General features: G+C 60.9%; 1 protein-coding gene across 1 annotated transcript in view; it reads left to right on the forward strand.

Annotated features, from left to right (window-relative positions):
- The window catches only part of LOC111154741 (chromodomain helicase DNA binding protein 5), a 56,075-nt gene that overhangs the window by 18,422 nt on the left and 11,614 nt on the right, over positions 1–26,039 (forward strand). The window contains exons 6-32 of the mRNA XM_022514624.1: positions 912–1,036; positions 2,845–2,968; positions 3,478–3,644; positions 3,824–4,045; positions 5,160–5,366; positions 5,583–5,794; positions 8,264–8,395; positions 8,480–8,588; positions 9,587–9,778; positions 9,870–10,070; positions 12,465–12,602; positions 12,703–12,824; positions 13,652–13,825; positions 14,227–14,368; positions 15,441–15,572; positions 17,798–17,915; positions 18,978–19,102; positions 20,165–20,396; positions 20,563–20,673; positions 20,988–21,160; positions 21,771–21,945; positions 22,293–22,385; positions 22,606–22,694; positions 23,002–23,135; positions 23,531–23,675; positions 24,081–24,237; positions 25,857–25,936. Of these exons, the coding sequence (XP_022370332.1) occupies positions 912–1,036; positions 2,845–2,968; positions 3,478–3,644; positions 3,824–4,045; positions 5,160–5,366; positions 5,583–5,794; positions 8,264–8,395; positions 8,480–8,588; positions 9,587–9,778; positions 9,870–10,070; positions 12,465–12,602; positions 12,703–12,824; positions 13,652–13,825; positions 14,227–14,368; positions 15,441–15,572; positions 17,798–17,915; positions 18,978–19,102; positions 20,165–20,396; positions 20,563–20,673; positions 20,988–21,160; positions 21,771–21,945; positions 22,293–22,385; positions 22,606–22,694; positions 23,002–23,135; positions 23,531–23,675; positions 24,081–24,237; positions 25,857–25,936 (4,031 nt within the window). The remainder of the gene's footprint in view (positions 1–911; positions 1,037–2,844; positions 2,969–3,477; positions 3,645–3,823; positions 4,046–5,159; positions 5,367–5,582; positions 5,795–8,263; positions 8,396–8,479; positions 8,589–9,586; positions 9,779–9,869; positions 10,071–12,464; positions 12,603–12,702; positions 12,825–13,651; positions 13,826–14,226; positions 14,369–15,440; positions 15,573–17,797; positions 17,916–18,977; positions 19,103–20,164; positions 20,397–20,562; positions 20,674–20,987; positions 21,161–21,770; positions 21,946–22,292; positions 22,386–22,605; positions 22,695–23,001; positions 23,136–23,530; positions 23,676–24,080; positions 24,238–25,856; positions 25,937–26,039) is intronic.

Raw genomic sequence — 26,039 nt, forward strand, 5'->3', positions numbered from 1 at the left:
CACCCATTTTTTCAGCCCCAAGGAGCTTTGGTTTCTGGGATGCTGAACCCCTTTTCCAGGTCTCTGCGGGGGCCCGGTGGGCAGAGTGATATGGGGTTTAGAACCTGCTCCTGCCCCGCTTCCGGCTGGCCTCCTTCCTGGGCCTCCCCAGCCTGCCTCGCTTTTTCATTTCCTCCTGGGTGCCAGCCACTGAGCTATCGATTCTTGGAGCTGCCCATTCAGAGCCTGAGAAATTGAAATAGATTTTCTATGGCATCATGGAGGTTACAGCGGGGCTCCTAGCCCCATCTGGGTGTGATGCAGCTGAAGGAGGGCGCGGGGCAAGTCCGCCTGCCGCCCGGGCTCTGTCTTCCCCACTCGGCCCAGTGGGAGAGGCTGTTGAGGGGCCATTACTGCCCTGGTGGCTGATTGGCCTGTGGCTGGCCCCACAGAAGCAACCTCAACCTTGCTGGCTGCTTGGGAGCTGGTGTTTGACGTGGGTGACTGGGCACGGGGGGGGGCCTGGACCTCGGGGCCACCTGGAGGCTGGCGGCTGGGGAAGGGCTACTTGTCTTCCAGAGCCCAGGTTTGGACCCCAGGGGAGTGGTTGTGCCCATGGTGGCCTTGCTGGCCACAGGGGGCCATGGCTTCACTGGGGACAGCTCATTTCTGGGAGAGGGGACAGGACAGGGCCGTTCCCAAGATGGCCGGCAGTTCTGCCATTCATGGAACAGGGCAGTGGTGGCTGGAGCGGAGACGGAAGGGGGCTTGCTGTGTCACTTTTATGCAAGAACATCACCGCTCAGACTTCTCATCTGGCAAGGGGCGGCGGCAGAGTGACCCTTCCCTAACAGAGTCCCTCGGGGCCGACTGGAATCATGGCACCAGGTGAGCCAGCCGCAGCCGTGTGGATGACCTCTGTCACTTTGCAGGGCCAGGAGTGAGGAAGAAGATCAAAGGCTCCAAGGATGCCAAGAAGAAAGGCAAGGGGAGAAAGGTGGCCGGGCTCAAGTTCCGCTTTGGAGGGATCAGCAACAAGAGGAAGAAAGGCTCCTCGGTGAGTGTGTGTGTGAGAAGGTGGACTGCGACGTGTGTGAGTGTGAATGGGAATGTGGGTTTGTGAGCATGAGCGTATGTGTGTGTAAGTATGTGAGCGGACTGGAATGTGCGTGAGCACGAGCATGGATATGAGCGTGTATCTGTGAGCATGAGCGTGTGAGTGTGTAAATAGGTGAGCAGACTAGAATGCGTGTGAGCACAAGTGTGTGAGAATGGAAACGTGTGTATTTTTGAGCATGAGCGTGTACAAATGTGAGAGTGGACTGGAATGTGTATGAGGATAAGTGTGTGAGTGGGAGCATGTGTGTTTGTGAACACAAACATATGAGTGTATAAATGTGTGAGTGGCCTGGAATGTGTGAACATGAGTGTGTGGGCATGTGTATTTGTGAGCATGAGCATGTGAAAGGACTGGAATGTGTGTGAATCCAAGTGTGTGTGAATGGGAACATATTTGTGAACATGAGCACATGAGTGTGTAAATGTGTGAGTGGACTGGAATGTGTGTGGGCATGAGTGTGAATGAGAGTATGTGTATATGTGAACATGAGCATGTGCTTGTGTAAATGTATGAGTGGACTGGAATGTGTGTGAACACGAGTGTGTATTTGAGAACATAAATGTGTGTGTAAATGTGTGGGTGTGTGATAGGGTGGACTGGGATGTGTGTGAGAGACAGAGAGACCACATGTACTTGGCCACGTGTGTGGGTGTGTGAGCAGCCTTCCGCATTCCGCATGTGTGAGTGCGCGTGTGCATGTGTGTGCCTTGCGAAGGCAGGGTGGTCGGGATGCAGGGCTGTCAGCCTGCGCTCCTGAATCAGGACTCCGGGTGGGGAGCTCTCCCTCCACCCCGCTGGGCTGGGGGCTTACCTCTGGCTCTGCTGCATCTGGGTAGCAGGTGGGAGTGTCATCTGGCCCCTAAGAGTCCTGATGGGGCCTGCGTGCCTGGGTCACCCCAGGAGGGGTGGCAAGTAGGCAGGATCAGGCTGGGCTGGAGCTCTGCCCCTCCCTTGCCCTTCCAGGGTCAGCTCTGGCACCAGGTTCAGACTGACCCTAAGTCCCCGTCTGAGCCTTTGGCCCTCCCTTCTGCACTGAAGGGAGCATGCATACCCTTCCCACCCCCGCAGGGCACCTGTTTGCCACACCTTGCCCCACCTCTGTAGAGGGGCAGAGTTGGAAGCCACTCCTCTGTCCCTTGGTAGAGGCAGATGACAGGATCTGAGTTTAGCTGCTCTAGAGGGGAGCACGGAGAAGCACGTGTGACCCAGCCCGCAGCTGCTGCTCCCGCTGAGCTCAGCAAGTCTTTGTTGAGCACATTTTCTTGTGCCAGGCTCTCGGCTCAGCCATGGTGGGCCCTGCTCAGGGAATGTTCATGGTCTGGAGGGTGTCTGGGAGATACACAGAGGGAGAGCTAAAAACAGGCAGATGGGACAGACCAGACCTGGCACACAGGCTGTGCAACAGGTCCAGTCAAGGAGAGATCTGGGAAGGCTCCTTGGAGGAGGTGTCCTTAGGGCTTTTCCTTGAGGAAGGTGGAGGAGTTTGGCAGGGTGGAGAGCAGGGCTTAGGGGAGAGGTATGGAAAATGTGAGTTGTGTCTGAGGGCTGGAGAGGAGGGCTTGGGGAAGGTGGTAGGACGTTAGGCTAGACTGATGCGTGGGGCCCTTTGGGGTTGCGAGCCAGGTGGAGAGAACTTGGAGCCTCCACCATGCCCTGCCCTACCCCATCCTCTGCCCAGGCCAGGGAGGCCCTTGGGATGAGCCCCCAACGCAGGCTCTAGGCTCACGGCCCCCCCTCCCCCACAGAGCGAGGAGGACGAGCGGGAGGAGTCGGACTTCGACAGCGCCAGCATCCACAGCTCCTCCGTGCGCTCCGAGGGCTCCGCCGCCCTGGGGAAGAAGAGCAAGAGGCGTCGCAAGAAGAGGAGGAGTAGGACTCCTGGGGCGCCGCCGGCCGGGTAGAAGGGGCGGGGTGCCGAGCGCCCCGTGGTCAGCAGGGGAGGGCCTCCTCGTGTTCCGTTACACAGTTCACCTGTGCTTCCTCACCCCAGAGGGCTCTGGGGTCAGGGGAGGGGTCTTGTCCCACTGAGGCTAAATCCCGGACTTTTGGTGTAGGCCCCTGGGGCGTGTGTGTGCACTGGCAAAGGGGGCCCCAGAGAAGGAAGTGCTCCGCAGCCGCCTGCGCCATCTGCCCTGTTGCGCCTTCTCCCCTCCCTCCCAGTCCCCAGCTCACCCTCTTCCCCGCCCGCTTTTACTTCCAACCCCCTCCCCACCCTCAGCCTTTCCTCAGACATTGGTTCATGCCTCCTGCCCATCCACCATCCATCCATCCAACACATATTAAGCACCTACTGGGTACCGGTCCTGCCTGGGGTGGAGATTGCTTGCACCTTGGGAGTGGGGACCGGGCCCTCCACCACCGCCTCTGCCCTTCCCCAGTTGACGACGGGGATGGCTACGAGACGGACCACCAGGACTACTGTGAGGTGTGCCAGCAGGGTGGGGAGATAATCCTGTGTGACACCTGTCCGCGGGCCTACCACCTCGTCTGCCTTGACCCAGAGCTGGAGAAGGCTCCGGAGGGCAAGTGGAGCTGTCCCCACTGTGTAAGCCCGCGGCCGAGGCTCTGGGACGGGGGCGCGGCCGGTGCCTGGCTCCCGGATGGCGCAGGATCGCGCTGCCCGCGGGGCGGTGAAGAAGGGGAGAGGCGCGCGGGAGGGAGAGAGCCGTGCGGCGCGGAGGGGGCCCTGGCCCGAGGTGCCTCCACCCGGATGCTCCCCTCCAGGAGAAGGAGGGGATCCAGTGGGAGCCGAAGGACGACGAGGACGACGAGGAGGAGGGCGGCTGCGAGGAGGAGGAGGACGACCACATGGAGTTCTGCCGCGTGTGCAAGGACGGCGGCGAGCTGCTCTGCTGCGACGCGTGCCCCTCCTCCTACCACCTGCACTGCCTCAACCCGCCGCTGCCCGAGATCCCAAACGGTGAATGGCTCTGCCCGCGCTGTACTGTGAGTGTTACGCCCGCCCCGCGCCGCCCGCGCCGCCCCGCCCCCTACCCGCCCCGCCCCCTACCCCGCCCCCGGCAAGCACTTCCCCGCCCACCTAGGCCACGCCCCCAGAAGGCCTTGCCCACAAAGGCCTCGCTACGCCTGCCCGGGCCACGCCCACCCACGAGTGCGCCGCTGAGCTCCAGGCCTCGCCCCACCAGAGCCGCCCGACCACCAAAGGCTCCGCCTCTGTAGGGCTAATCCCCGCCCACCCACAAAGCCCCGCCCACCGAAGGCCCAGTCTCCGCGGGCCCGGGCGGCACCTGCGATGTTCCCGAGACGCTAGCCGAGGCCCGCTCCTTGCAGGTCCCGCTCTGCCGGCCGCCAACAAAGGCGGGAGTCCCCGTCCTCCACAGTGCCCCCACCCATCCCCGAGTCCCGCCACCTGCCTCACTAAGACCCTCTCTGCGGCTCGATCCCATTGAGACCCCATTGAGACCCAGACGCAGTTTTCCCTGAACCATAACGGAGAGGGACACCAGCCACACAGCCGCTGTCCATTGGGCATCCCTTTACCGCTTCCGTCTTTCCGAGTACAGACGTTTGTTATGCCCATTTTTCGATGACGTAACAGGCTCAGGGAGGTAAAATGCTTGTCTCAAGCCGCACAGCAGCAGAACTGCCCGCTCAGCCCCTTCCCGGACCTGGCTGCTGTCCCAGGGCTGGGGGTGGTGAGAGGGGAGGAGTCAGGGGGAGGAGAGTGCCCCACACCCTGCCCCCAGTGGCCGAGTGCGTTTGAAGGCCCCCAGGCCCACCCCCAGTGCTGGATTCCCCACCCTCCGGATCCTGGGCTGTGCCGTGGCATGCCCCAGTTCCCCGGTGTGCGTCTGGGCTTCTGGTGTGTGTGCGTGTGTGTGCGTGCATGTGCACACACCTGCGTTGCCCATCTCCCGTGTGTGCTGCGTGTGCGGGCTCCTGAGGACAGGGCAGCATGGTGGAGTTATGGTGGGGCTGACCTGGGGAGCAGGGCAGCTTGTTGGAGAGAGCCTAGTGACAGCCTGATGTCCCTGGGGCCTCGGTGGGGGGGGGGCCCTGTGGCTAAGCCCTGAACTTGGGGACCCTCCTGTGTCCACAGTGCCCCCCTCTGAAGGGCAAAGTCCAGCGGATCCTACACTGGAGGTGGACGGAGCCCCCTGCCCCCTTCATGGTGGGGCTGCCGGGGCCCGACATGGAGCCCGGTGTCCCCCCACCCAAGCCCCTGGAAGGCATTCCGGAGAGAGAGTTCTTTGTCAAGTGGGCGGGGCTCTCCTACTGGCACTGCTCCTGGGTGAAGGAGCTACAGGTGAGGCCCCCCGGCACCGGGCAGGTATGGCTGTGCCAAGGCTCTGGTCCAGAAAGGTGCCGGCTAGCACTGAGTGCGGGCCATTGTTGGGAGGCGGGGAGCAGGAGGCTCCCGGTGAGGTTGTCCTGCCCGGGACCCAGGCTGGGGGAGCTGCATCAGGGACACTGGGGAGCCACGGCCACCTGCCCCCTGTAACCTCTGCCGGTGCGCAAGCAGCTGGAGCTCTACCACACGGTGATGTATCGCAACTACCAAAGAAAGAACGACATGGACGAGCCTCCGCCCTTTGACTATGGCTCCGGCGATGAGGATGGCAAGAGCGAGAAAAGGAAGAACAAGGACCCTCTCTACGCCAAGATGGAGGAACGTTTCTACCGCTACGGCATCAAGCCCGAGTGGATGATGATCCACCGTATCCTGAACCACAGGTGGGTGCCTGCTGCCTGGGCCCATGGCCATGGGGCAGGGACACGCTCTGTGGCGCAGGCGCAGGACTGCACGTGGGAGCTGTGGGGGCAGGAAGAAGAGATGGGGAGCCCCCAGCTGCCAGCGACTGGACTGCCCCGCTGGAGGGAGTCATCTGAGGCACATAGGCACGTGCACACATGTGTGTTCTCACTCGTGGGAGTGCAGGTCCAGAGTCATACGTGTAAGGGGGCAGCTTGATACACAGGCTGGGACACTTGCACCGAGTGGGACATCAGTGGGTCAGGACGCGTGTGCTCCTGACTTCAGGAGCCTGATACCTGCGGGAGGGTCCTGGGGACCAAGGTGGCCTGAAGTGTGGGGGTGTATGCACATTTGATCCTCCTTTAGAACAATAGCTAATGCTACTGAACACTATCTACCCTGACAGGTAGACATTTCGGTTCTGTCTCTTTTATGGATGTGCAAACAGACAGAGCGAGTTTAAGTTACTTGGCCAAGTCACACAGCCAAGCGGCGGTGGAGCTGGGATTTGAACGTAGTGAGTTAGGGTGGTAGGACTTGCTTTCTTGGCTACTGTCCCAAACGCCCATGTCCCGAGATAACTCTTGGTGGCCCCAGGTGACTGTGATCAGAGGCTGCGGAAAGCTGGACGGAGACCAGGGTGGGCAGCCTGTGGGTCCTTGGAATTTGGCTTTGGTTTGGGGAACAGTGGGAGCTCTTGATGATTCTTGAGCTCAGGGGCTTGAGAACCGGCAGTGGCAGACAGGTGGGCACAGGGTGAGGACCGGAGTCTTCACTTGCCTTCCGTCTCGGCCTGATGGGGTCTGCCTGAGAGGAGCTTAGGGTCTGACGGCCAACCCCGGGTGTCCTGAGTGGCAGGGGCTGGGTAGTGCAGAGGGTAAGAACCTGAGCCAGACCCAGATTCCAACCCTGGCTCCCCGTTTCCTGGGCTCTGTGCCTCTGTGTTTCTCATGTGACGTGGGATCGCAGGAGTAACTCCCTCCAGGCTGTGGCGAGGGCGAGGGCAGAGGGAGCACGCCAGCCCCTGCTAGAGCTGGCCTCACTAAGAGGTGGGCAGGAGTGCCTGGAAGAGCTGCCCCTGCCTGTCCCCAGCCCCCCCACCCCAGAACAAGTCTTTCTATTTATTTTTTTATTTATTAAGATTTTATTTATTTATTTGACAGAGACACAGTGAGAGAGAGAACTCAAGCAGGGGGAGAGGGAGAGGGAGGAGCAGGCCTCCCGCTGAGCAGAGGGGGCTCGATCCCAGGATCCCAGGACCCCCCCGATCATGACCTGAGCTGAAGGCAGAGGCTTTAACCCACTGAGCCACCCAGGCGCCCCCCCACTGAGAACTCTTTTTTTTTTTTTTTTAAGATTTTATTTATTTATTTGACAGAGAGAGATCACAAGTAGGCAGAGAGAGAGGAGGAGGAAACAGGGAAGCAGGCTCCCTGCTGAGCAGAGAGCCAGATGCGGGACTTGATCCCAGGACCCTGGGATCATGACCTGAGCCGAAGGCAGAGGCTTTAACCCATTGAGCCACCCAGGCGCACCTGAGAACAACTCTTGAAAAGAGGGTTAGATCCTATGCACATCTGAGCTCCCCTCCCCCACTGAACTGATCCACAGGTTTTTTTTAACCTTTCTTAAATTGCATTTTAAAAACATGCATTTTGGTCTTCCCCCTTGCATTCAAGGCAGGCCGGGTGAATTTTCCCCACATTTGTTTTCCCCACATTACTCGGCCAAGTCCGAATAATGACTAATTATTTATTTAAAAAAACTGTTTCCATGGTGATGGGGGGTTGATCTTCCTCTTAATGGTCCCCAGGGTAGCTGTAGGCTCAGCCCTTTTGGGGAGCCATGGCTTTGCTGACCCCGCCGTGCTCCCTGAGCTTGGTTGCGCACTCAGCTTGGGGTGGGTGGGAGGCTTCAGGGACCCTCCCCGTGGCCAGAATCAAGGTGAAGTCCGAGCAGCTTCTCTGGAGCACCCCTCTGGGCTGCTAGCTTCCTCATCCAGCCCCTGTGTCCCCGGGGGGTCTCCAGAAGAGGTCATCCTGCCTGCACGTGTGGGACTCTGTCCTAATTTACTTTGCAGAGGTGGGACCAGGATGGGCATGGCTCTGGGCCTTTGAATTTTTTAAGTGAAAATACAAAGGCCTAGGGTCTGGGGAGAGGACTGTCCAACTCAGAAATGCAGAATCCCAGTGTCCAGACACCCTGCCTCGATGGGACTCATCACGGTGACAGAGGGTGGGACTGTCGCTGGCTCTTTGCTCCTCTGTGAGCGTGGCCTCTCCCCTGTCCCTCTCCGGCTCTGCTGCTCATCCTCACACTAGCTCCCCAGGGCCTGTGGCAGTGGGGGTTTTGCATCGTGTGAGGTGTCCCCCAGACCCCTGCCCCCGCAGCCACTGGCCCAGTGGCCTGGCCCGCCCCTCCCCCACCACCCATGTGCTGTGTTGCAGCTTTGACAAGAAGGGAGACGTGCACTACCTGATCAAGTGGAAAGACCTGCCCTATGACCAGTGCACCTGGGAGATCGACGACATCGACATCCCCTACTATGACAACCTGAAGCAGGCCTACTGGGGCCACAGGTGCGCGGGCCACAGGGCTGTCCCCAGACTGCCGCCTCCTGCTGGCCTCAGCTTTGCTCATCTGCCTCCCCCACTCTTTCCCAGGGAGCTGATGCTGGGTGAAGACGCCAGGCTCCCCAAGAGACTGGCCAAGAAGGGCAAGAAGCTGAAGGACGATAAGCAGGAGAAACCGCCAGACACACCCATTGTGGATGTGAGTGGGGGTGAGGGTGGGGGGTGGTGCTGCCAGGTCCTGGCACCCCAGGCCTGGCCCTGGAGGATGGCATGTCCTGCGGGAGCGGTGTGCCACGGCCCCTCTGGTTCCGGCCACTTCAGCCAGGCGTCTGATGGCACAAGGTGACGGAGACCCAGGCCCTCCCTGCCGGGGAGAGCTCAACCCTGGAGTTGGGGTCCCCCAGCCTGATGCGGAGGGATAGCTCCCTGGGCACAGAGGCCTTGGCCTCCTGTGAGTCTGCACTGTGCACAGACTGGGAGCACATGGTCTCTGCTCAGCGTACAAAATACATCCCCCGACACCCTAACGCCTAGCCGCGAGCCCGTCGGGGTGTGGACGGTTGACCTTTATTCATTTAGCAAATTTCTCTGGGGTGTCTGCCAGCCGTTGGAACAAGGACTCTGTCTCCATTTCAAGAAGTGTCCATCTCCCCGTGGGCCTGTAGTGGGTACACACAGAACCTCGGGGCTTAGCCTGGAACTAGGGGATGTCAGGGAGGACTTCTTGGGGGAGGCAGCCTTGAGCTGCAGGATATAAAGGAGACAGAGGGGATGTTTAGGGTTCAAGGAGAGGAAGCCCCTTAGGCAGGCAGCAAACAAATGTTGACCAAGTGCCCACCATGTCCCAGGTACCATGTGGGACTCAGAGTCATGAGCAGGACAAGTCGTGAACAGGACGAGTGCGATGACCACAGCCTGGGCTCCAAGTCAGAGAGTCCAACAATCAGGAAGCGACCCCTTTGGAAATGTACAGGGCTGCCCCAGGAGGACACAGAAACACCCAAGCCAGATTGGGAGTCAGGGAGGGCTTCCTGAAGGAAGAGGTGTTCTAGCCAAGCCCAGAAGGATGGATACGTTGGCAGGGATGAGAGGAGTGAGAATAGTATTGCCGGCAGAGGGGCAGTGTGTGCCAAACCCCGGGGGTGGGCTCTGGGGCCCAGGACTCAGGGTGTGTCTGAGCATCTGCCTCTTCCGTAGCCCACAGTCAAGTTCGACAAGCAGCCTTGGTACATTGACTCCACGGGCGGCACGCTGCACCCGTACCAGCTGGAGGGCCTCAACTGGCTGCGCTTCTCCTGGGCCCAGGGCACGGACACCATCTTGGCCGACGAGATGGGTCTGGGCAAGACCGTGCAGACCATCGTCTTCCTCTACTCCTTGTACAAGGAGGTGCGCAGGCTGGGGCAGGAGTCCCGGGAGGGGGGGCTGGCACCGGCTGCGGGCAGGGAGGTTCACCGCATCCGTCTGCCTCTGTCTCCAGGGGCACTCCAAGGGACCCTACCTGGTCAGTGCACCCTTGTCCACCATCATCAACTGGGAACGTGAGTTTGAGATGTGGGCACCCGACTTCTATGTGGTCACCTACACGGGGGACAAGGAGAGCCGCTCCGTGATCCGGGAGAATGAGTTTTCTTTTGAGGACAACGCCATTCGGAGCGGGAAGAAGGTGTTCCGTATGAAGGTGAGTGCTCCTCGTCCCCAAGGGGAACCCCAGGAAAGCTCTCGGCCTGCCCCTGGGGCCACAAGGCCCTGTGGCTGACCACGGGCTTCTCTCCAGGCAGAATTGCCGGCTGTATCAATGTCCTGGGGTTGATGTAACAAAATACCATGAACCAGAGGGCCGGAAACAACAGAGACTTACTTTCTCCTGGTTCTGGAGGCTAGATGTTGGTAGAGCCATGCTCCCTCTGAAGGCACTAGGGGGGCTCTGTCCTGCCTTCTCGGGCTTCTGGTGGCTGTTGGCGTTCCTGCGCTCATGGCTGCATTGCTCCCATCTCGGCGTCCAGGCCCCCGGCCATTCCCCTTTGTATTAGTGTGTCTTAGAGACGCCACTTATATTGGATTCAGGACCCCTCTGATCCAGATGACCTCATCACAACCCATTATCCCTGCAGAGATCATTGCTCCTGGAAGGGTCACATCCCGTGCTGCTGGGTGGACATGGACTGGGGGGACACGATTCAACCTAGGACACTGTCTGAGTGACCTCACATTCTGCTCAGCCAATGAGCTAACAGACCTGGCCCACAGAGCTGTGGAGGGTTGACTGAGCTAGGCAGGGCCTGTCTTGACTGTGTCCATGGGTCTCCAGGGGTCTTGTTGAAGGGCCCCATTGGGATCCAGCAGCTCTGGGGACAGCAGCTCTGAGCCTGGGTGGCTCAGCCGGGTTAAACGTCCAGCTCTCATTTTTAGCTCAGGTCTGATCTCAGGATCTTGGGCTTGAGCCCCATGTCGGGCTCCGTGCTCAGTGTGGTGTCTGCTTAGGTTTTTCTCTCCCTTTCCCTCCCACCCCTCCCCACTTCCTGTTCTCTCTCTCCCTCTCTCTACAATCAATCAATCTTAAAAAACTAATAAAAATAAGAAATTGTGGTAAAACTCGCAAACAGAAATTTCCCGTGATAACCATTTTGAAGCACGCCGTTCGGAGGTATTAAGCATGCTCGCTTTGTCCGGCAACCATCACCTTCCTCTGCCTCCAGAACCCTGTCGTCTTGCAAAACCCAAACTTGGCCCCCAGGAAGCAGGAACTCCCGTCCCCCTGCCCAGCCCCTGGCACCCTCTCTCTCACCCAACCCTTTCCCTCTGTGATTTCGACTACTCTCAGTACCTTGTTCGGGGAAAATGGTATAGTATATGTTTTTTGGTGCCCGGTTCCCTTGCTGAACATTACATTGTTGGTCTCACCCTGTGGTAACACGGGGGCGGAGCGTCCTCCCTTCTTAAGGCCGGATAACTTCCCACTGTGTGAAAAGGCCGCACTTTGCGATCTGCGTGCATTCATCTGTCCACAGATGCTGGGGTTGTTGCCACATTTGGCTCTTGTGAAAATGCTGTAGACGTGAATGTGCCGATGTTTGGTCAAATCCCTGCTTCTGCTTCTTTGGGGCCTTTTGGGTCTGTACCCGGAAGAGGCCGTGTTGGATTCCGGGGGGACTCTGCGTGTCATTTTGTGGGATCTGCCTGTGCTCTCTGGGTTCTCATGGCATTGCTCATGTAGACAGGATTGTGCCCTTTTTAACCGGAAGGGAGACTGAGGCCTGGGAGGTTATTTAACTTGACTGAGGTCTGGCTCCCAAGGACAGGGCCGGGTGCAGCCCCAGAGACGCCCTCTGCCCCTCTCTGGTCCCTCCCAAAGGGACGCCGGTCGCGGGGAGAAGCAGGCTTGGTTTGGCCAGGATGGGCTCCCTCCTTTGTGGGGTCCAGAGAAGGGTGAAGGCACAGGGCTCTTGACTCAAGCGCAGGGGACAGCTTTTCCCATTCTCCCGCGCTCCTTGTCTCCCTGTGGTGGTGGTTTCCGTTGGCTGTGTAATGCCGTGCTCCCTCAGCCTGGGGCTGCTCCCGGATGCGTGTCCCCTCATGCCCGGGCCTGGCCCCCACGAGGCTATGAGGTGTTAGGGTCTGCTGGGCAGGGCTGCCCAGGGCCCCACTGTCCCACAGGCCTCCTCTTACAAAACACAAATTCAACGCTCAGAATTTCAAGTCATTTGAAAGAGCATTTAACCCCAAGTGCGGGGACCACTTCTCTGTTCGAATCTTTGCTCTGCCAGCTACTGGCCATGGGGACCTGGGTGATCTTGCCCAGCCTGAGACCCGCGAGCTGTACGTGGGGACAGGGACGGTGTGGCGGGAGTGGCTGTGAGGATGAGCAGGGTGTGAGGAGCTCAGTGCGGGATTGCCCCCCGTGGCCATCCGCCAGAGGCGGGGTGGTGCTCTGGGCCCCAGCAGACCCCTCTGCTCTTCCTCTCAGGCCCAGGGCCTTTCTGGGCTCTCGGGGGTCCTGTCCACCCCTCCTCCATGCCTCCTTGTCTTTGGAGACCCTACCTGCTCCCCTCCCAGATGCTCCTCTCCCCCGCAGAAAGAAGTGCAGATCAAATTCCACGTCCTGCTCACCTCCTACGAGCTCATCACCATCGACCAGGCCATCCTGGGCTCCATCGAGTGGGCCTGCCTCGTGGTGGACGAGGCCCATCGGCTGAAGAACAACCAGTCCAAGGTGGGCAGTGCCGGCCACTGGCCCTGGAGCCGCCACGGGGTGGGGTGGGGGGGCCGGCTGGCCGCCCCACTCCCCCTGACGGGCCTCCTGCCCCCCAAAGTTCTTTAGGGTCTTGAACAGCTACAAGATCGACTACAAGCTGCTGCTGACGGGGACCCCCCTTCAGAACAACCTGGAGGAGCTCTTCCACCTCCTCAACTTCCTGACTCCAGAGCGGTTCAAGTGAGTCGGGGGCCTGGACGGCGCAGGGGCGGGCGGGCAGGCAGGATAGAGGCTGGTGCCCGGATGGCTCGCGGGAACTCGGCTTCCTCATCAGTAGAATGAGTAAAGCCCAGGTGAAGGGACCTGCGCGGGAGGGTCTGTGGGGCTGCGCGTGCAGAGGGCTCAGGGGGACATGGGTGGTCCCGAATATGGCGACTGTTCTTGGCTCCACCCCAGGAGAACCCCGGGGGTCCTCTGGGGCTCCTGTCCTTGCCCCCATGCCCTGGCTTGTGCCTTCCTCTCCACGGAAACCCAAGTGACCCCGTGGGTGATGGTGATGGGGGCAGCAGATGGGGAGTGGTGGTGGATACGGGGGCGAACATGGAGCCGCGGCCGGTGGGAGTCCTAAGGTCTCCTTCCCTGACCTCCCTGTCTTCACCAACCCTATTTTCCGACTCAGAATGGGGGGGTTCAGGGTCGACAGTGCTGACTTTGGAATCGGGAGACGCAGATTGCAGGCAGGCTGTACCATACAACCTTGGGCCCCCATCAGCCTCAGTTTCCTTTTCTGTAACATGGGTAAAGAGTTCTAGAGACTTTGTGCCCTGGACAGCTTCGAGAAAGAGGAAGGTATCCTATGTGGCTGAGAGAGCTGTGCTGGAAAGTTGGGGTGTGAGCGTGGGCTCAGATGGACACCTTGGGCAGGGCTAAGGCTCCCACGCCCACCAGCCCACCGGCCTGCCCTGTGACCCTCTGGTCCCCCCACCCCAATCATGGCTCCCTCTGCAGAGGGCTTTGGCCTGCTTCTGTCCCCTGCTCCTGGCACTCATCCCAGTTCCTTCTTGCAGCAATCTGGAGGGCTTCCTGGAGGAATTTGCCGATATCTCCAAGGAAGACCAGATCAAGAAGCTCCACGACCTGCTGGGGCCGCACATGCTGAGGCGGCTGAAGGCTGACGTGTTCAAGAACATGCCGGCCAAGACCGAGCTGATCGTTCGTGTGGAGCTGAGCCAGATGCAGAAGTGAGTGGGCACCCCGCCCGTCGGGGGCCATCGCAGAGCAGCGTGCCTCCCGTCCCCTGGGCTTGTCTTGTCCCTGATGGTCTGACCTAGCCTTCCGGCACTGCTTCCTGGGGTGGTGGGGACAGGAGGACTCACCTCGAGGCCTTGATTCACCTTTTACACGCACTTCTTCCTTTGACCTGTTCGGCGGCCAGGCTTGGGGCTGTCCGAGTCCTTGCAGAGTCCCCAGGAACTCGCGGGGTGGCTCTGGGCCGGTGGCTTCCCTTTGTAGGTCTCCCCTGGTCTCTCCGTGAGCGCTGCTGGACTGGTGGCCCCTGGCCTCCCCGCAGAGCAGAGAGCGCGCTCTCGGAGGCCGCGTGGCCCCGGCGTCCAGCCCGCCTTCCCTCCTTGCCCTGCCGCAGGAAATACTACAAGTTCATCCTCACACGAAACTTCGAAGCGCTCAACTCCAAGGGCGGAGGGAACCAGGTGTCATTGCTCAACATCATGATGGATCTGAAGAAGTGTTGCAACCACCCCTACCTCTTCCCCGTGGCTGCCGTGGTAGGTCCCCGTGGCCGCCCCGTGGCCGCCGTCGCAGGTACCCATGACCACCACGGTCAGGGCGTGAGGCTGCCATCATAGGCTCCCTTTGCCCGCCGTGGTGAGTGTGCGTGGCTGTCCTGGGGCCCCTGGCTGTGGTGGCAGGTGCTCAGCCCTCCCCGGGCGGGAGGACATAGAGGTGGTCCCTGTTAGTGCAGGTTTCTGAACACCCACTTCCATCCACGGCTCAGGCAGTTCCTCTCCTTCCTTTGGCCCGTCCTTGTGACCTCAGGGGGCAGTGGGGCACCCTTCAGCCTCAGCAGTGGGGGATCCCAGGCTGATCTGGTTGCCCTCAGTCCCCGAGGGAGTCAGCAAGGCCTGAGTGGAGCCCCAGGTGACTGTGACTGGTAGCCCGGGGTGAGAGGCTGGCCCCGGCTGAGCCTCTACTTTTCCTTCTCTAAAATGGGACAGTAGCATCTGCCTGAGAGGGTAAGGACCAGATGCAGAAGTGCATGTGAAGTGGGCCTTCCTGGAGAGCCTGGCACGGCTGTCCTGTCACCCCCCACACGATTATTCTGGTTTTCACCGAAACCCTGTGCAGGGACTACGTCCCCCCTCCCCGAACAGCAGAGTGAGGCATGGGGGCTGTGTGCGGGCGAGCTGCACTTGAGGCCGCCCCAGATGGCTCTCACTACTCTGGCATGGCAGGGGCCTTGGGACTGACGTCCTGCCCAGCTGGGGTTCAGGGCCGGCCCGACCAGGATGCGCCTTGCAGTGACCGCAGAGACCAGGCCCAATTTCTTCTGGGAAGGCCCGGCTTGGCTTCAGACTGTCACCGGCCTGTTCGCTGATGTCCCCCGTGTCTTGGTGGCATGCCAGCAGGGGGAGACGGAGGGCGGGCCGGCGGGTCCTCGGTCTGCCTGGGAACACGGTGCTGGGAAGGGGCCCGCCTGCCTCTGCCGAGCCTGGCCTGACCCGGGCTTCATGCTCAGCCTATCCCTGGGCCTCTGTCCTCCCCTGCGGGCCTTTCTGGTGCAGAGCCCGAGGGGCGAGGGGAAGTGCCCCAGCGCCCCAGCTTCTGCTGTGTCTCCAGGAGGCCCCCGTCTTGCCCAACGGCTCGTACGATGGCAGCTCGCTGGTCAAGTCCTCAGGCAAGCTCATGCTGCTGCAGAAGATGCTGAAGAAGCTGCGAGATGAAGGGCACCGCGTGCTCATCTTCTCCCAGGTGAGCTGGCCCTGCGCCCACCTCTCCGCCTCCCCCAGCCTCCCCTTTGTGCCCTGCGGAGGGCACCCCCACCTGCCGGCAGCCCTTGTGGCCTGGTGCTCTTCCCACAGGGACCGTGTGTCAAAAGTCACGCCTCTGTGGCCTGGCCTGACCCGGCCAAGGAGCCTTGGCCGGGCGCCACGCTTGCGGCGCTCAGGCACATCGGCCGTGAGGACCAGCGTCTTCCTCACCACTTGCTGCTTCTGGCCGGCTCCTCCCGAAGGCGTGGAGCCGGACTTGGCGTCCAGGCTGGCACGACAGCCCTTGCCCCTCACCCCTGCAGCCTGGCGTCCCACAGAGGGGCCCCGGGGCTGGCTTGGGAGGAGCCCTTGTGGGGGCCATGCCGGGAGGCCCTCTCCAGTGTGCGCAGAATGGCCTCTTGGGCGGTCGGAGGCGCGCTGTGCAGCCTTGGGGGCCAGCGGGTCTGTGTCCTCGTTCTATCACCTGCCTGGTTGTGTCCTCCTCCACCAGGCTCTGTGCTAGGCACAGGGCCAGTCCCTGTCCTTGAGACACTCACAGTCCGGTGTGGGAGACAGAGGAAGAGACATGGTTATGTAGTTCTGGGGCATCTCTGTGATAGAAGTCATGGCAGGGTTCCTGTGGGAACCTGGTGGTAGAAATGCTGCTTCCGTGTGGTGGAACTGAGCCAGGCCCCTTGCTCGAAGCCCCCGAAGGGGATGTGACCCTCTTATACTAAAGTGGTAACAGCTGCTCCTGCTGGCGGCCCCCGGTCCCACCATGGGCCCGAGGGAAGCTGAGGGATTTGGGGAACGCTGACCAAGCCCGGGACAGTGGACCGGCCTGGAGACACCACCCAAGATCCCCCCACTCCCTGCCGACCTAAGACAGGATTCTGGGCTGAGGCCTCAAGGGACCAAGTAGAAGCAACTGCATGACTCCTAGACATGTGCACAGAGGGAAAGTTCCAGAGACAGAGCCCTCCCATCCAAAACGAGCCAACAAACCCCACCTCCAAAACTCATGACAGAAAGACATTCCACAAAATAGGCAGAATCCAGATGAAAAGAAGAATAGAAGAGCCTGAAAAGGACTTCAGACAAACATGTTTAGGATCCTCAAAATTAATGGAGTAACAACCACGAATCCAGAAGAAATCAGGGAAGCACGAGCAGGAGGAAGTACGGCAAGAAGAACTGGACAGGAAAAGGGTCTGCCTGGACCTGAAATGAAATATTTCTCACGATCGGATAAACTCTCAACCCTGGTGAAGACAACCTTGACGCAGGGACCCGGCCTGGAGGGATGTCTCCAGAATGTGGCCGTGGGAGACGGAGCTCAGGAATGAGAAACTGCCCGGAGGACCCCTTGGGAGGCTCCCGTAATCCTCTGACATGAGCCGTAGAAGAAGTGGAGAAAACGGTGGTGAAGCTAGACTCTGTGAGTGTTTGCTGACCTGGGAAAGGATGCGGGGTCTCAGGTCTCACGTGCACTCTGGAGAACCAAGCGAGAGAGAGAGATCCAAGCCAGTGGATCCCCAGGCACGTGGCAGGGAAATCACAGCTCTTCACACACGGTACCTACGGGAAGTGGCGATCAGGCTGTCCTCAGACTTCTCAGCAGCAACAGTAGGGGCAGGGGCAAGTGTAAAATCCCCAGTCCCTGTGGGGGCAGACTGTTCTATATCCAGCTGAACTATCCCTCAGAATGAAGGGAGGAACGCAGGGGTGTGGGAGCCCAGAATGGACTGCTTTCATCTTCTCATAAGGAGCAGTGACATTGGGGAAGACCTCACAGAAGAGGCGCCGTTTGAGTTCCCCAGGCAGTAGGGGGTGGGCATTCCAGAGGAGAGTCCAGGTAATTTGGGGTGACAGGGGTATGATGGAAGCGTTGAGAAATGAAACCCAGGTAGACTGGGCACCAAGCCCTGCCAGCCTGGAAAGCCGGGACTTTGTTCTGTGAGGTGAGAGCAGGGAGGCTCAGGCTCAGAGCTGTGTTTTAGGCAGATGGCTGTGGGGCTGGCATGGGGGACGCTGTGGCCCCGGGGGTCGAGGTTGGAGGCTGCATTGCTTTCCAGAGAGCGCCGTGTCAGGTCCGCCTGGGCCCCGCTTGTCTCGCCACTCAGCAGGTGGTTCTGTCTTCCCCCAACTGTCATGGGGTTCCTGCCCACAGCCCCATGGGCTTCCTAGCTCTGTGGCAGCCCCTCAGGCATACCGTGTCCCCTGCAGATGACCAAGATGCTGGACCTTCTGGAGGACTTCCTGGAGTATGAGGGCTACAAGTATGAGCGCATTGATGGTGGCATCACTGGGGGCCTCCGACAAGAGGCGATCGACAGATTCAACGGTACCCCTGCCTCACCTGGGGCTCTTGATGGGGACCCCATGTCTACCTTTTCTCCCAGGCTAGGATCTTAGCCAGGTCCCCCAGCTCCCCGCAAGTGGCTGAAGAAAGCAGACCAGTCCTTACGTCCTGACACCTGCCCCTTAGGTTTAAAGGCTACAAGGAGTTAATTTTATGGAACTTCTGGGGGCCAGCTGGGGTGCTGAGGGGCCCAGAAGGGATCATCTGTTCAGAACTGAGAACCGGACAAGGAGAAAGGCAGAGAGGGAGGAAAGTTCCACCTTTGTTACTAAATGATGCTGGTGCAGAGGGTCCGGCTGACACCTGTGGACATAGACACTGACACCAGGTAAACCAGCAGTTATGAGCAGTGCAGGACAGACGCCGTCACCCAGATGCCCAAGGAGTGATGCCGTGTCCACTTGTGTGGGAGGAAGAGCAAGTAGAGGGTTTCAGGATCTAGATGGAAGTGGGAGTGCCCAAGGCCCTGGGAGGATTGGGGACCTGTGTGCTGCTCTCGTGGGCGTGCAGGGCAGTCCCAGGTCCCGTATGAAGGGCCCAGATGGGCCTGAGTACCAGCTGTCCTACGACAGTGGGGACTGCCCAGCAGGGTGGCTGGGGCCCTGGAGCTGTGATCTTGAGTGTCCCCTGCCACGCTGACAGCCCCATGGGCTAGGCAAAGCCGGGAGGGCACGAAGGACCGGGCTCTCCAAGGCCGACCCTTATTAGGGCCTCTGCCCGTATTTGCTGGCTATTTGAAGTTTGTACTTTGCCCATCTGGGCTTTGAAAATCAACTTCCTTCTCACTGTGGCTCCCTCCTGTTGGATCAGGGCTCAGAGCACAGCCAGGGGCTAAGTGAGGCTCGGGTGGGCTGCTCTGTGCCCACCCTGGGCCCCCAGCCTCCTCCAGCTTCCCTGAACATAGCTGGGGCTCTTGTCCGTGATAGGGTCATAGTCCCCAGCAGCTCCCTTCCTTTTTGTATCCCCTCCCGCCCTGCTCTCTGCATCCACCTGTCCCTTTCCTCCTCGCTCTGACCCCCCTGGGCACCTGCCTCTCTTCCTCAGCCCCTGGGGCACAGCAGTTCTGCTTCCTCCTCTCGACCCGAGCGGGGGGCCTGGGCATCAACCTGGCCACAGCAGACACCGTCATCATCTACGACTCGGACTGGAATCCACACAATGACATCCAGGTCTGTGGCCCTGACACCACAACCCTCAGACAGCCTCTTGCCACCCCTGGTTCTGTGGGCTCTCCACCCCTCCCCTCCCACTGTGTCTCAGCGTTTCACCTGCCCCTGGGCCAGCCTCATGGAATCCCAGCCCCGAGAGGGGACCCTGGGGGGTGAGTTTCGGAAGCTTGGCCCCGCCCCTCTGGATCCCTCATTGTGCCAAAGAGGAAACGCCCAGAGAGGACAGGCAACGTGTCCAAGGACACACTATGAACTGTGCGCCTGGTAATCCCTGGTCTGTCCCATCACTCTTACGACCAAGGCCATGGAAGGAGGCAGGAGGAGGGAGGCCTGGGACCCAGAGGGAGCCCGTCTGGGAGGAAGCAAGGGAAATAAAGTGTGTGTGGGGGGAAGCCTGTGGGAGAAGTGATGAAGGAGGGGGCAAAAGGGGCTGGTGAGGAAGGATGGGAGGGTTGTGGGGGGAGGGGTTGTGGGAGTAGAGACGCACACTGTTGCATGGCCGCCACCCCCGGGGCAGGGATGGACACACGCACACACTCATGTCCCCAGCACACGTGTGCACCAGGCACAGTCACCCACACACACAGAAGCACACTAGGGTCATGTCATGCAGATACCTAACGTGCAGAGCCCCAGGCATGTCCTACGCCCTGGGCGGCTTCCGGGCCTCGCTGTCCTCCCCAGGTGGCCGTGCAGTCCCGTCAGCGGCTCACTCACAGCATCTCCCCATGACGGCCGTTAGAGCCCCCTTGGCTTCCACACATCCAGCGCACTGTCCCCATTGCCCCTTGCACACCCCCCTGCCCACCCACAGCCCTGCCCTGTTCCACCCGGCAGGCACCCAGGCCCACCCGAGACCACCCACAGTCAGGAAGCCAGCACGGCTGCCCAGATGCGGGCACATTTCCGTGGGGTCACATGCGGAATAGCCACGCGGGCATTCATTCCATGTGGGATGTCCCTGTGAACCCGTGTGCACACACCTTCTCCCCCTGGGGTGCCCGGCCCTGCACCCCCAGCCCTGGGCCGAGCCCCGCGCCCTGAGCCTTAGCTTGCCCCCAGGCCTTCAGCCGCGCCCACCGCATCGGGCAGAACAAGAAGGTGATGATCTACCGCTTTGTGACGCGGGCCTCGGTGGAGGAGCGCATCACGCAGGTGGCCAAGCGGAAGATGATGCTGACCCACCTGGTGGTGCGGCCCGGCCTCGGCTCCAAGTCCGGCTCCATGACCAAGCAGGAGCTGGACGACATCCTCAAGTTCGGCACCGAGGAGCTCTTCAAGGACGATGTGGAGGGTGGGCGTCCCTGCTGCCTAGGGGGTGGGGGCCGCTCCAGACACTCCCTTCCCAGGGCCTGCACGGGACCCCCGGCCTCTCTCCTCTGCTCCCTGCCTCCTGGCCAGGGCGGCCTCTCCGGGCACCGTCCCCCCAGCCCTGCAGCCCCTCTGACTCTGTCCCCCAGGCATGATGTCTCAGGGCCAGAGGCCTGTCACGCCCATCCCTGATGTCCAGTCCTCCAAAGGGGGAGCCTTGGCTGCCAGCGCCAAGAAGAAGCACGGCAGCACCCCGCCAGGTAGGGGCGAACGCGGCTAGCTCCCCGCTCCTCCTGTGCTTCGAGTGGCTGTTCCTGGAGAAGAAGGGCTTCTCCCCACCTAGCTCCGTCCTCTCTGCGTTTTGTCTGGCTCTCGTGCCCGCCCCCACTGGCCCCCACTTGGGTAGCCGCGGACCGGTGGGTGGTCAGGTCATGCCCCCCGGGCACCATGCCCGCTGCAGCCTCCTGCTGGGGGCTGAGAAGGGCCAGGGTCGGGAGTCTGTCCCTGCGGGGTCCCCACTGTCGGACCTGGGCACCCCCATGTGTTCCTTCACTCAGCTCCCTTTCTGCCCCAGGCGACAACAAGGACGTGGAGGACAGCAGCGTGATCCACTACGACGATGCGGCCATCTCCAAGCTGCTGGACCGGAACCAGGACGCCACGGACGACACGGAGCTGCAGAATATGAACGAGTACCTGAGCTCCTTCAAGGTGGCGCAGTACGTGGTGCGGGAGGAGGACGGCGTGGTAAGCCCCGCCCCTGTCCGCAGCGGCCCCTCCCCTCCCCGCTGTGGCCCCGCCCCCGCCGTGGCCCCTCCCCTCCCGCAGCGGCCCCACCCCCTCCCCGCCGCGGTTCGGTCTCCAGCCACCTCCACCCAGCAAACCTTGATATCCTGAGGGCCAGCCTCTGGGCCTCTCCTGAGTGGCCTCTCCACGTCCTCCTCTAGTCCCACCGCCCTCAACGCAGACTCGGGTTTGATCGTTCAGGAAACCGGGAGCCTCCCGAGGGCAGGGGTGGGGCTTATTCAATTCTGTACCCCGACGCCTCGCCCAAGGCCAGAAAATACTTAAACGCCCTGAGCAAATAAATGAACGAATGAATGAACGAGCGACTGTGACAGGGGCAGGATGAAGACCATTTGGGGCTGGGGTGATCAAGGAGGCTTCCTGGAGTAGGCAGGCTTTCCGGTTCCTCCTTGAGTTCCCAGAGGGTAAGGTTGGTGAAGGCAGCACGAGGCTCCCAGGGGGCAGCGATGCCCACTGCTGCCCCCCAGCCCCGGAGCCCCTGGAGCCCCCGGAGCCCCGGCACCCTGTGCCTGTGGGTCCTGCCATCAAGGGCCCGTGCCCGTGTCTCTAGGAGGAGGTAGAGCGGGAAATCATCAAGCAGGAGGAGAACGTGGACCCCGACTACTGGGAGAAGCTGCTGCGGCACCACTACGAGCAGCAGCAGGAGGACCTGGCCCGCAACCTGGGCAAGGGCAAGCGGGTCCGCAAGCAGGTCAACTACAACGACGCCTCCCAGGAGGACCAGGGTGCGTGGCTCCCGCAGGCAGGGGGCCCGCGGACACCGAGAGCGGGGAGTGTGGGGGCTTCTTGGGGAAAGGGGGCTTGGAGCAGGTGTGGGCTGTTGGCTGTCTGGGAGAACTGCATGGATAGTGGTCCACTGGCTTCTGACCTTGGGCCAGCCTCAGTTTCCCCACCTGTGAAAGAGGGATGATCAGGGTGCGGTACCTTAGGATGTAGAGCAGGGCAGGTGGGATTCAGTGAGCTCACAGGAAGTTCCCCTGGGGCTGCTGGCATTGTCACTCCCTCCTGGGCTGGGGTTAGGGGCTCCGGGTGTTGGGGGCTCACTCTGTGCCTGTCCATGCGGCCCTCACAGAGTGGCAGGACGAGCTCTCGGATAACCAGTCCGAATATTCCATCGGCTCTGAGGATGAGGATGAGGACTTTGAGGAAAGGCCAGAAGGGCAGAGTGAGTTTCAGGGCTGGTGAAGCTGGACTGGGGCCCACCCAGACCCGTGTCAGGAGGCTGATGGTCAACCAGGGGTCCCCTGGGAGCACCAGGACAGTCATCCATCCTTTGGGGGCTGTCGTGAGGGATCCTCCTGCTGTCCCGGGGTGAGTCGGGGTGTAGGGGGTGGGGTCAGGACACCTGGGGCTCCAGCGAGTGTTGTGGTGGGACTACTTCCCAGGTGGACGGCGACAATCCCGGAGGCAGCTGAAGAGCGACAGGGACAAGCCCCTGCCACCTCTTCTCGCCCGTGTGGGTGGCAATATCGAGGTGGGGCCCCCCTGCACACCCCTTCCCCAGCTCCCCTTCCCCTTCCTGAGAACAAAGAGCTCACCCCTGCTACACCTCTGGGGTATGGAGCAGGGGTGAAGGCAGGAGGGCCAGAGGCTTGCCCAGGGTCGCAGCTGTGTAGAAGGGGGGGCCAGGACTGGCCCTGGGTCTGGGCTCTGCCCTCTGGGTTCTGTCCCAGCTGGAGGCCCCTGCCTTTTTCGTGCTCCTCCCTGCCTCCTCCCCTCTGTAGGCCTTTCTTCCCATCCCTGAATTCTCTGCTCCTCCCCCCCACTCCCTGCCCACCCAGGTGCTGGGCTTCAATGCCCGGCAGCGGAAGGCCTTTCTGAATGCCATCATGCGCTGGGGTATGCCCCCCCAGGACGCCTTCAACTCCCACTGGCTGGTGCGGGACCTACGCGGGAAGAGCGAGAAGGAATTTAGGTAAAGGGGCTGAGTGGCGGCTCAGGGCGTAGCTGCCCACTGCAGAGTGGCCAAGCTCCCCTGGGCCAGACTGCGCAATGGCCATCCTTTATCTGGAGGATTCGCTGTTGTCTGGCTTCTGGTGCCCGGGGACCAGGCCCCGGGCAGGGCTCATTTGTAGAAAACATTGACCAGCCACCTCTGCTAGACCAGATCCCAGGCAAGCACTATCCTAGGGAGTTCCCTTCCCAGGGGAGGCCCCGCTCTGTCCTCCCTGGGGGCCTGACCCAGCGGGCCAGGCTGGGAGGCAGGTGATGGATGCCAGGGGGTCTGCTGGGGGGGGGAGTCCTGCCAGCCCTCTCAGAGGGTCCTTGCTGGCCCCCCACTCCCTGAGCCCCAGTACCCCCCCACCCCAGAGCCTATGTGTCCCTCTTCATGCGGCACCTGTGTGAGCCGGGGGCTGACGGCGCAGAGACCTTCGCAGATGGCGTGCCCCGTGAGGGCCTTTCAAGGCAGCACGTTCTCACCCGCATCGGGGTCATGTCACTAGTTAGGAAGAAGGTGGGTGAGTAAGCCTTGCCCGGGCCTTTCCTGGCGGGGCCCCCAACCCCATGGCTCTCGTGCACCCCCTGAGGGTTGGCAGGCAGAGGGCACGTGTCCAGCTCGGAATGCTGAATCAGGCTAGAGGGATGGCTTTGAAGGCCTGTCTGAGTGGGGGTGGGGAGGCTGGCGAGGGGCCGGGGGCGGGGGGGGATGGCAGGTCGCAAGGCAGAGGACACACAGGGAGATGGGGGTGCCGGTGGGGCCTGGTACAGAGGTTTGTGGTAAGAAGCATATTTGATTCAGCCTTGTGGGGAGCTGGCGTTCATCCCAAGCCTGGGACACCCCAGACCCACTAGCCGCCCTGAGGTCCCGATATCTGAGCTGAGACCACCTCCCTCTCTCCTTCCTTGCTTCCTGCCCCAGGTTCAGGAGTTTGAGCATGTTAACGGGAAGTACAGCACCCCGGACTTGATCCCCGAAGGGCCTGAGGGCAAGAAGCCGAGCGAGGTCATCTCCTCGGACCCCAACACGCCAGTGCCCGCCAGCCCTGCCCACCTCCTCCCGGCACTGGGCCTGCCAGGTCTGGGCTCCCACGAGTGGGGGAGGGCACCCGGGTCATGGTGGGTGACAGGGTCCCTGGAGAGCCTGGGTCCTCCTCATAACCCATGATGGTCCGCCTCCTTGTCCCCCCCAAGCTTCTGTCTGCAGAAATGTTGCTCTTTTCAGACTTTCTCTTTAACGGCTAGTCACATATCACAACACAGTCTTCAAAAACTTTACTGTCCGGGAGCTCCTAGTGTGCTCAGCGGGTTGGACGGCCTCCAGTGCTAGAAAGTTTTCATCCCCCAGAGAAAAACGTGTACCTGTTAGCAGTCACTCCTGGTTCCTCCCCTCCCCCCAGCCCCGGGCAGCCACTAATCTACTTGGGGTCTGTGGCTTTGCCTGTTCTGGAACTATATCCTATGTGCCTTCTGTGCCCGGCTGGCTGTGTGTCCCAGGTCCGTCCATGTTGTAGGGTGGGTCACGGTTTCATTCCTCTCTGTGGCCGAATACTACTCCGCTGTATGCGTGGACCTTGTTTTTGTTTATTCGTTTGTCGGCTGATGGATTTGGGGTGGTTTCCACTTTCTGGCCGGTGTGAATAACGCGAGGGGCACTGCGAGTGGCGCATGGCTGTGAACGTCCGTGTTCAAGCGAGGACGCGTCTCTTCCCTGCGTAGCTCTTGGGGCGTCGCTGGGATGGCGGGTGCGGATCGCGGGCGGGACGTGTGGAGGACCTGCCGGATTTCTCCATCCGGGCCGCGCCATCTCACGTTCTCCCCGGCCACGTAGGACGGTTCCGGTTTCCCTCACCCTCACCAGACGTTTGTCATCTGACTTTTTGCTTGTAGCCGTCCTTGCGGATGTGAAGAGCTGTCACCCCGTGGTCTTGGTTTGTGTCCCTCTGACGGCTGAAGATGTTGAGAATTTTCCAGGCGCTTCTGGGCCACTTGTGACTTTTCTTTGGTGAAATGTTTTTTCAGATCATTTGGTCTTCTCTGTGGGTTGTCTGAGTGTCTTTTTGGTGACCCATACGTTTATTTGGGCAAAGCATCTTCTTCCCTCAGAGGAACCTTGAAGGCCTTGGCACTGACCTTCTGCTGCCCGGGTGACACGTGAAGTCCTGGGAGCCTTTGCCTCCAAGGACATACTTGCCGCTTCTGGGCTCAAGTGTGCCCTTGGGATTAGATGGGCCTGGGTTTGCTCCCTGGCCCTCTCTGGCTCCTGCTTTCTCATCCATGATGTGGGACAAGCTAGTGCCCTCCTCCCCGGGCTGCTCTGAGTACGAGAGTCCCCGGCTCTCGGCGGTGTGTTGAGAAGTGGCTCAGTGTGGGAGGGCACGTGGCTTGTCAGCCAGCCAGAAAGTGGTTCCCGCATCCAGCTGTTGCGGCTCCCAGGCCTGCCTCCCCCACCTTAGCTCCTGCTTTCAGAAGGGGGCCCTGCTGGGGGCGGCCCTGTCCCGTCAGTCTGTGGCTTTGGCCTCACTGGGCCCAAGGTCCTCCGAGGAACCCCATGTCTGCAGCCTTAGTGTGGGGTGTCTGGCTCACCTGTCCTTCTCCTGAAGGTGCCTGGCCCAGATAGAGCCACCTGGCACCCTCGTTTCCTGCCCTTCACCCCCTGCCTGCCTGCCTATCTCACCTCTGTCCTTTGACCTTTCAGACAAAATGGAAGCCCAGCTGGGCTACATGGACGAGAAGGAGCTGGGGGTTCAGAAGCCAAAGAAGCCCCCAGAAATCCAGGTATGGAAGGTGCTGGTATCTAGGCCCCTGGGGGCGGGGTGTGGGTTGGGGGTTGGGTCTGGGGAACCTTCTCAGCCCTTGCTTGGGTAGCTGGAACCCAGGC

Source organism: Enhydra lutris, unplaced genomic scaffold, assembly GCF_002288905.1.
Source record: "Enhydra lutris kenyoni isolate GAN:26980312 unplaced genomic scaffold, ASM228890v2 scaffoldscaffold38, whole genome shotgun sequence".
Lineage (NCBI taxonomy): Eukaryota > Metazoa > Chordata > Mammalia > Carnivora > Mustelidae > Enhydra > Enhydra lutris.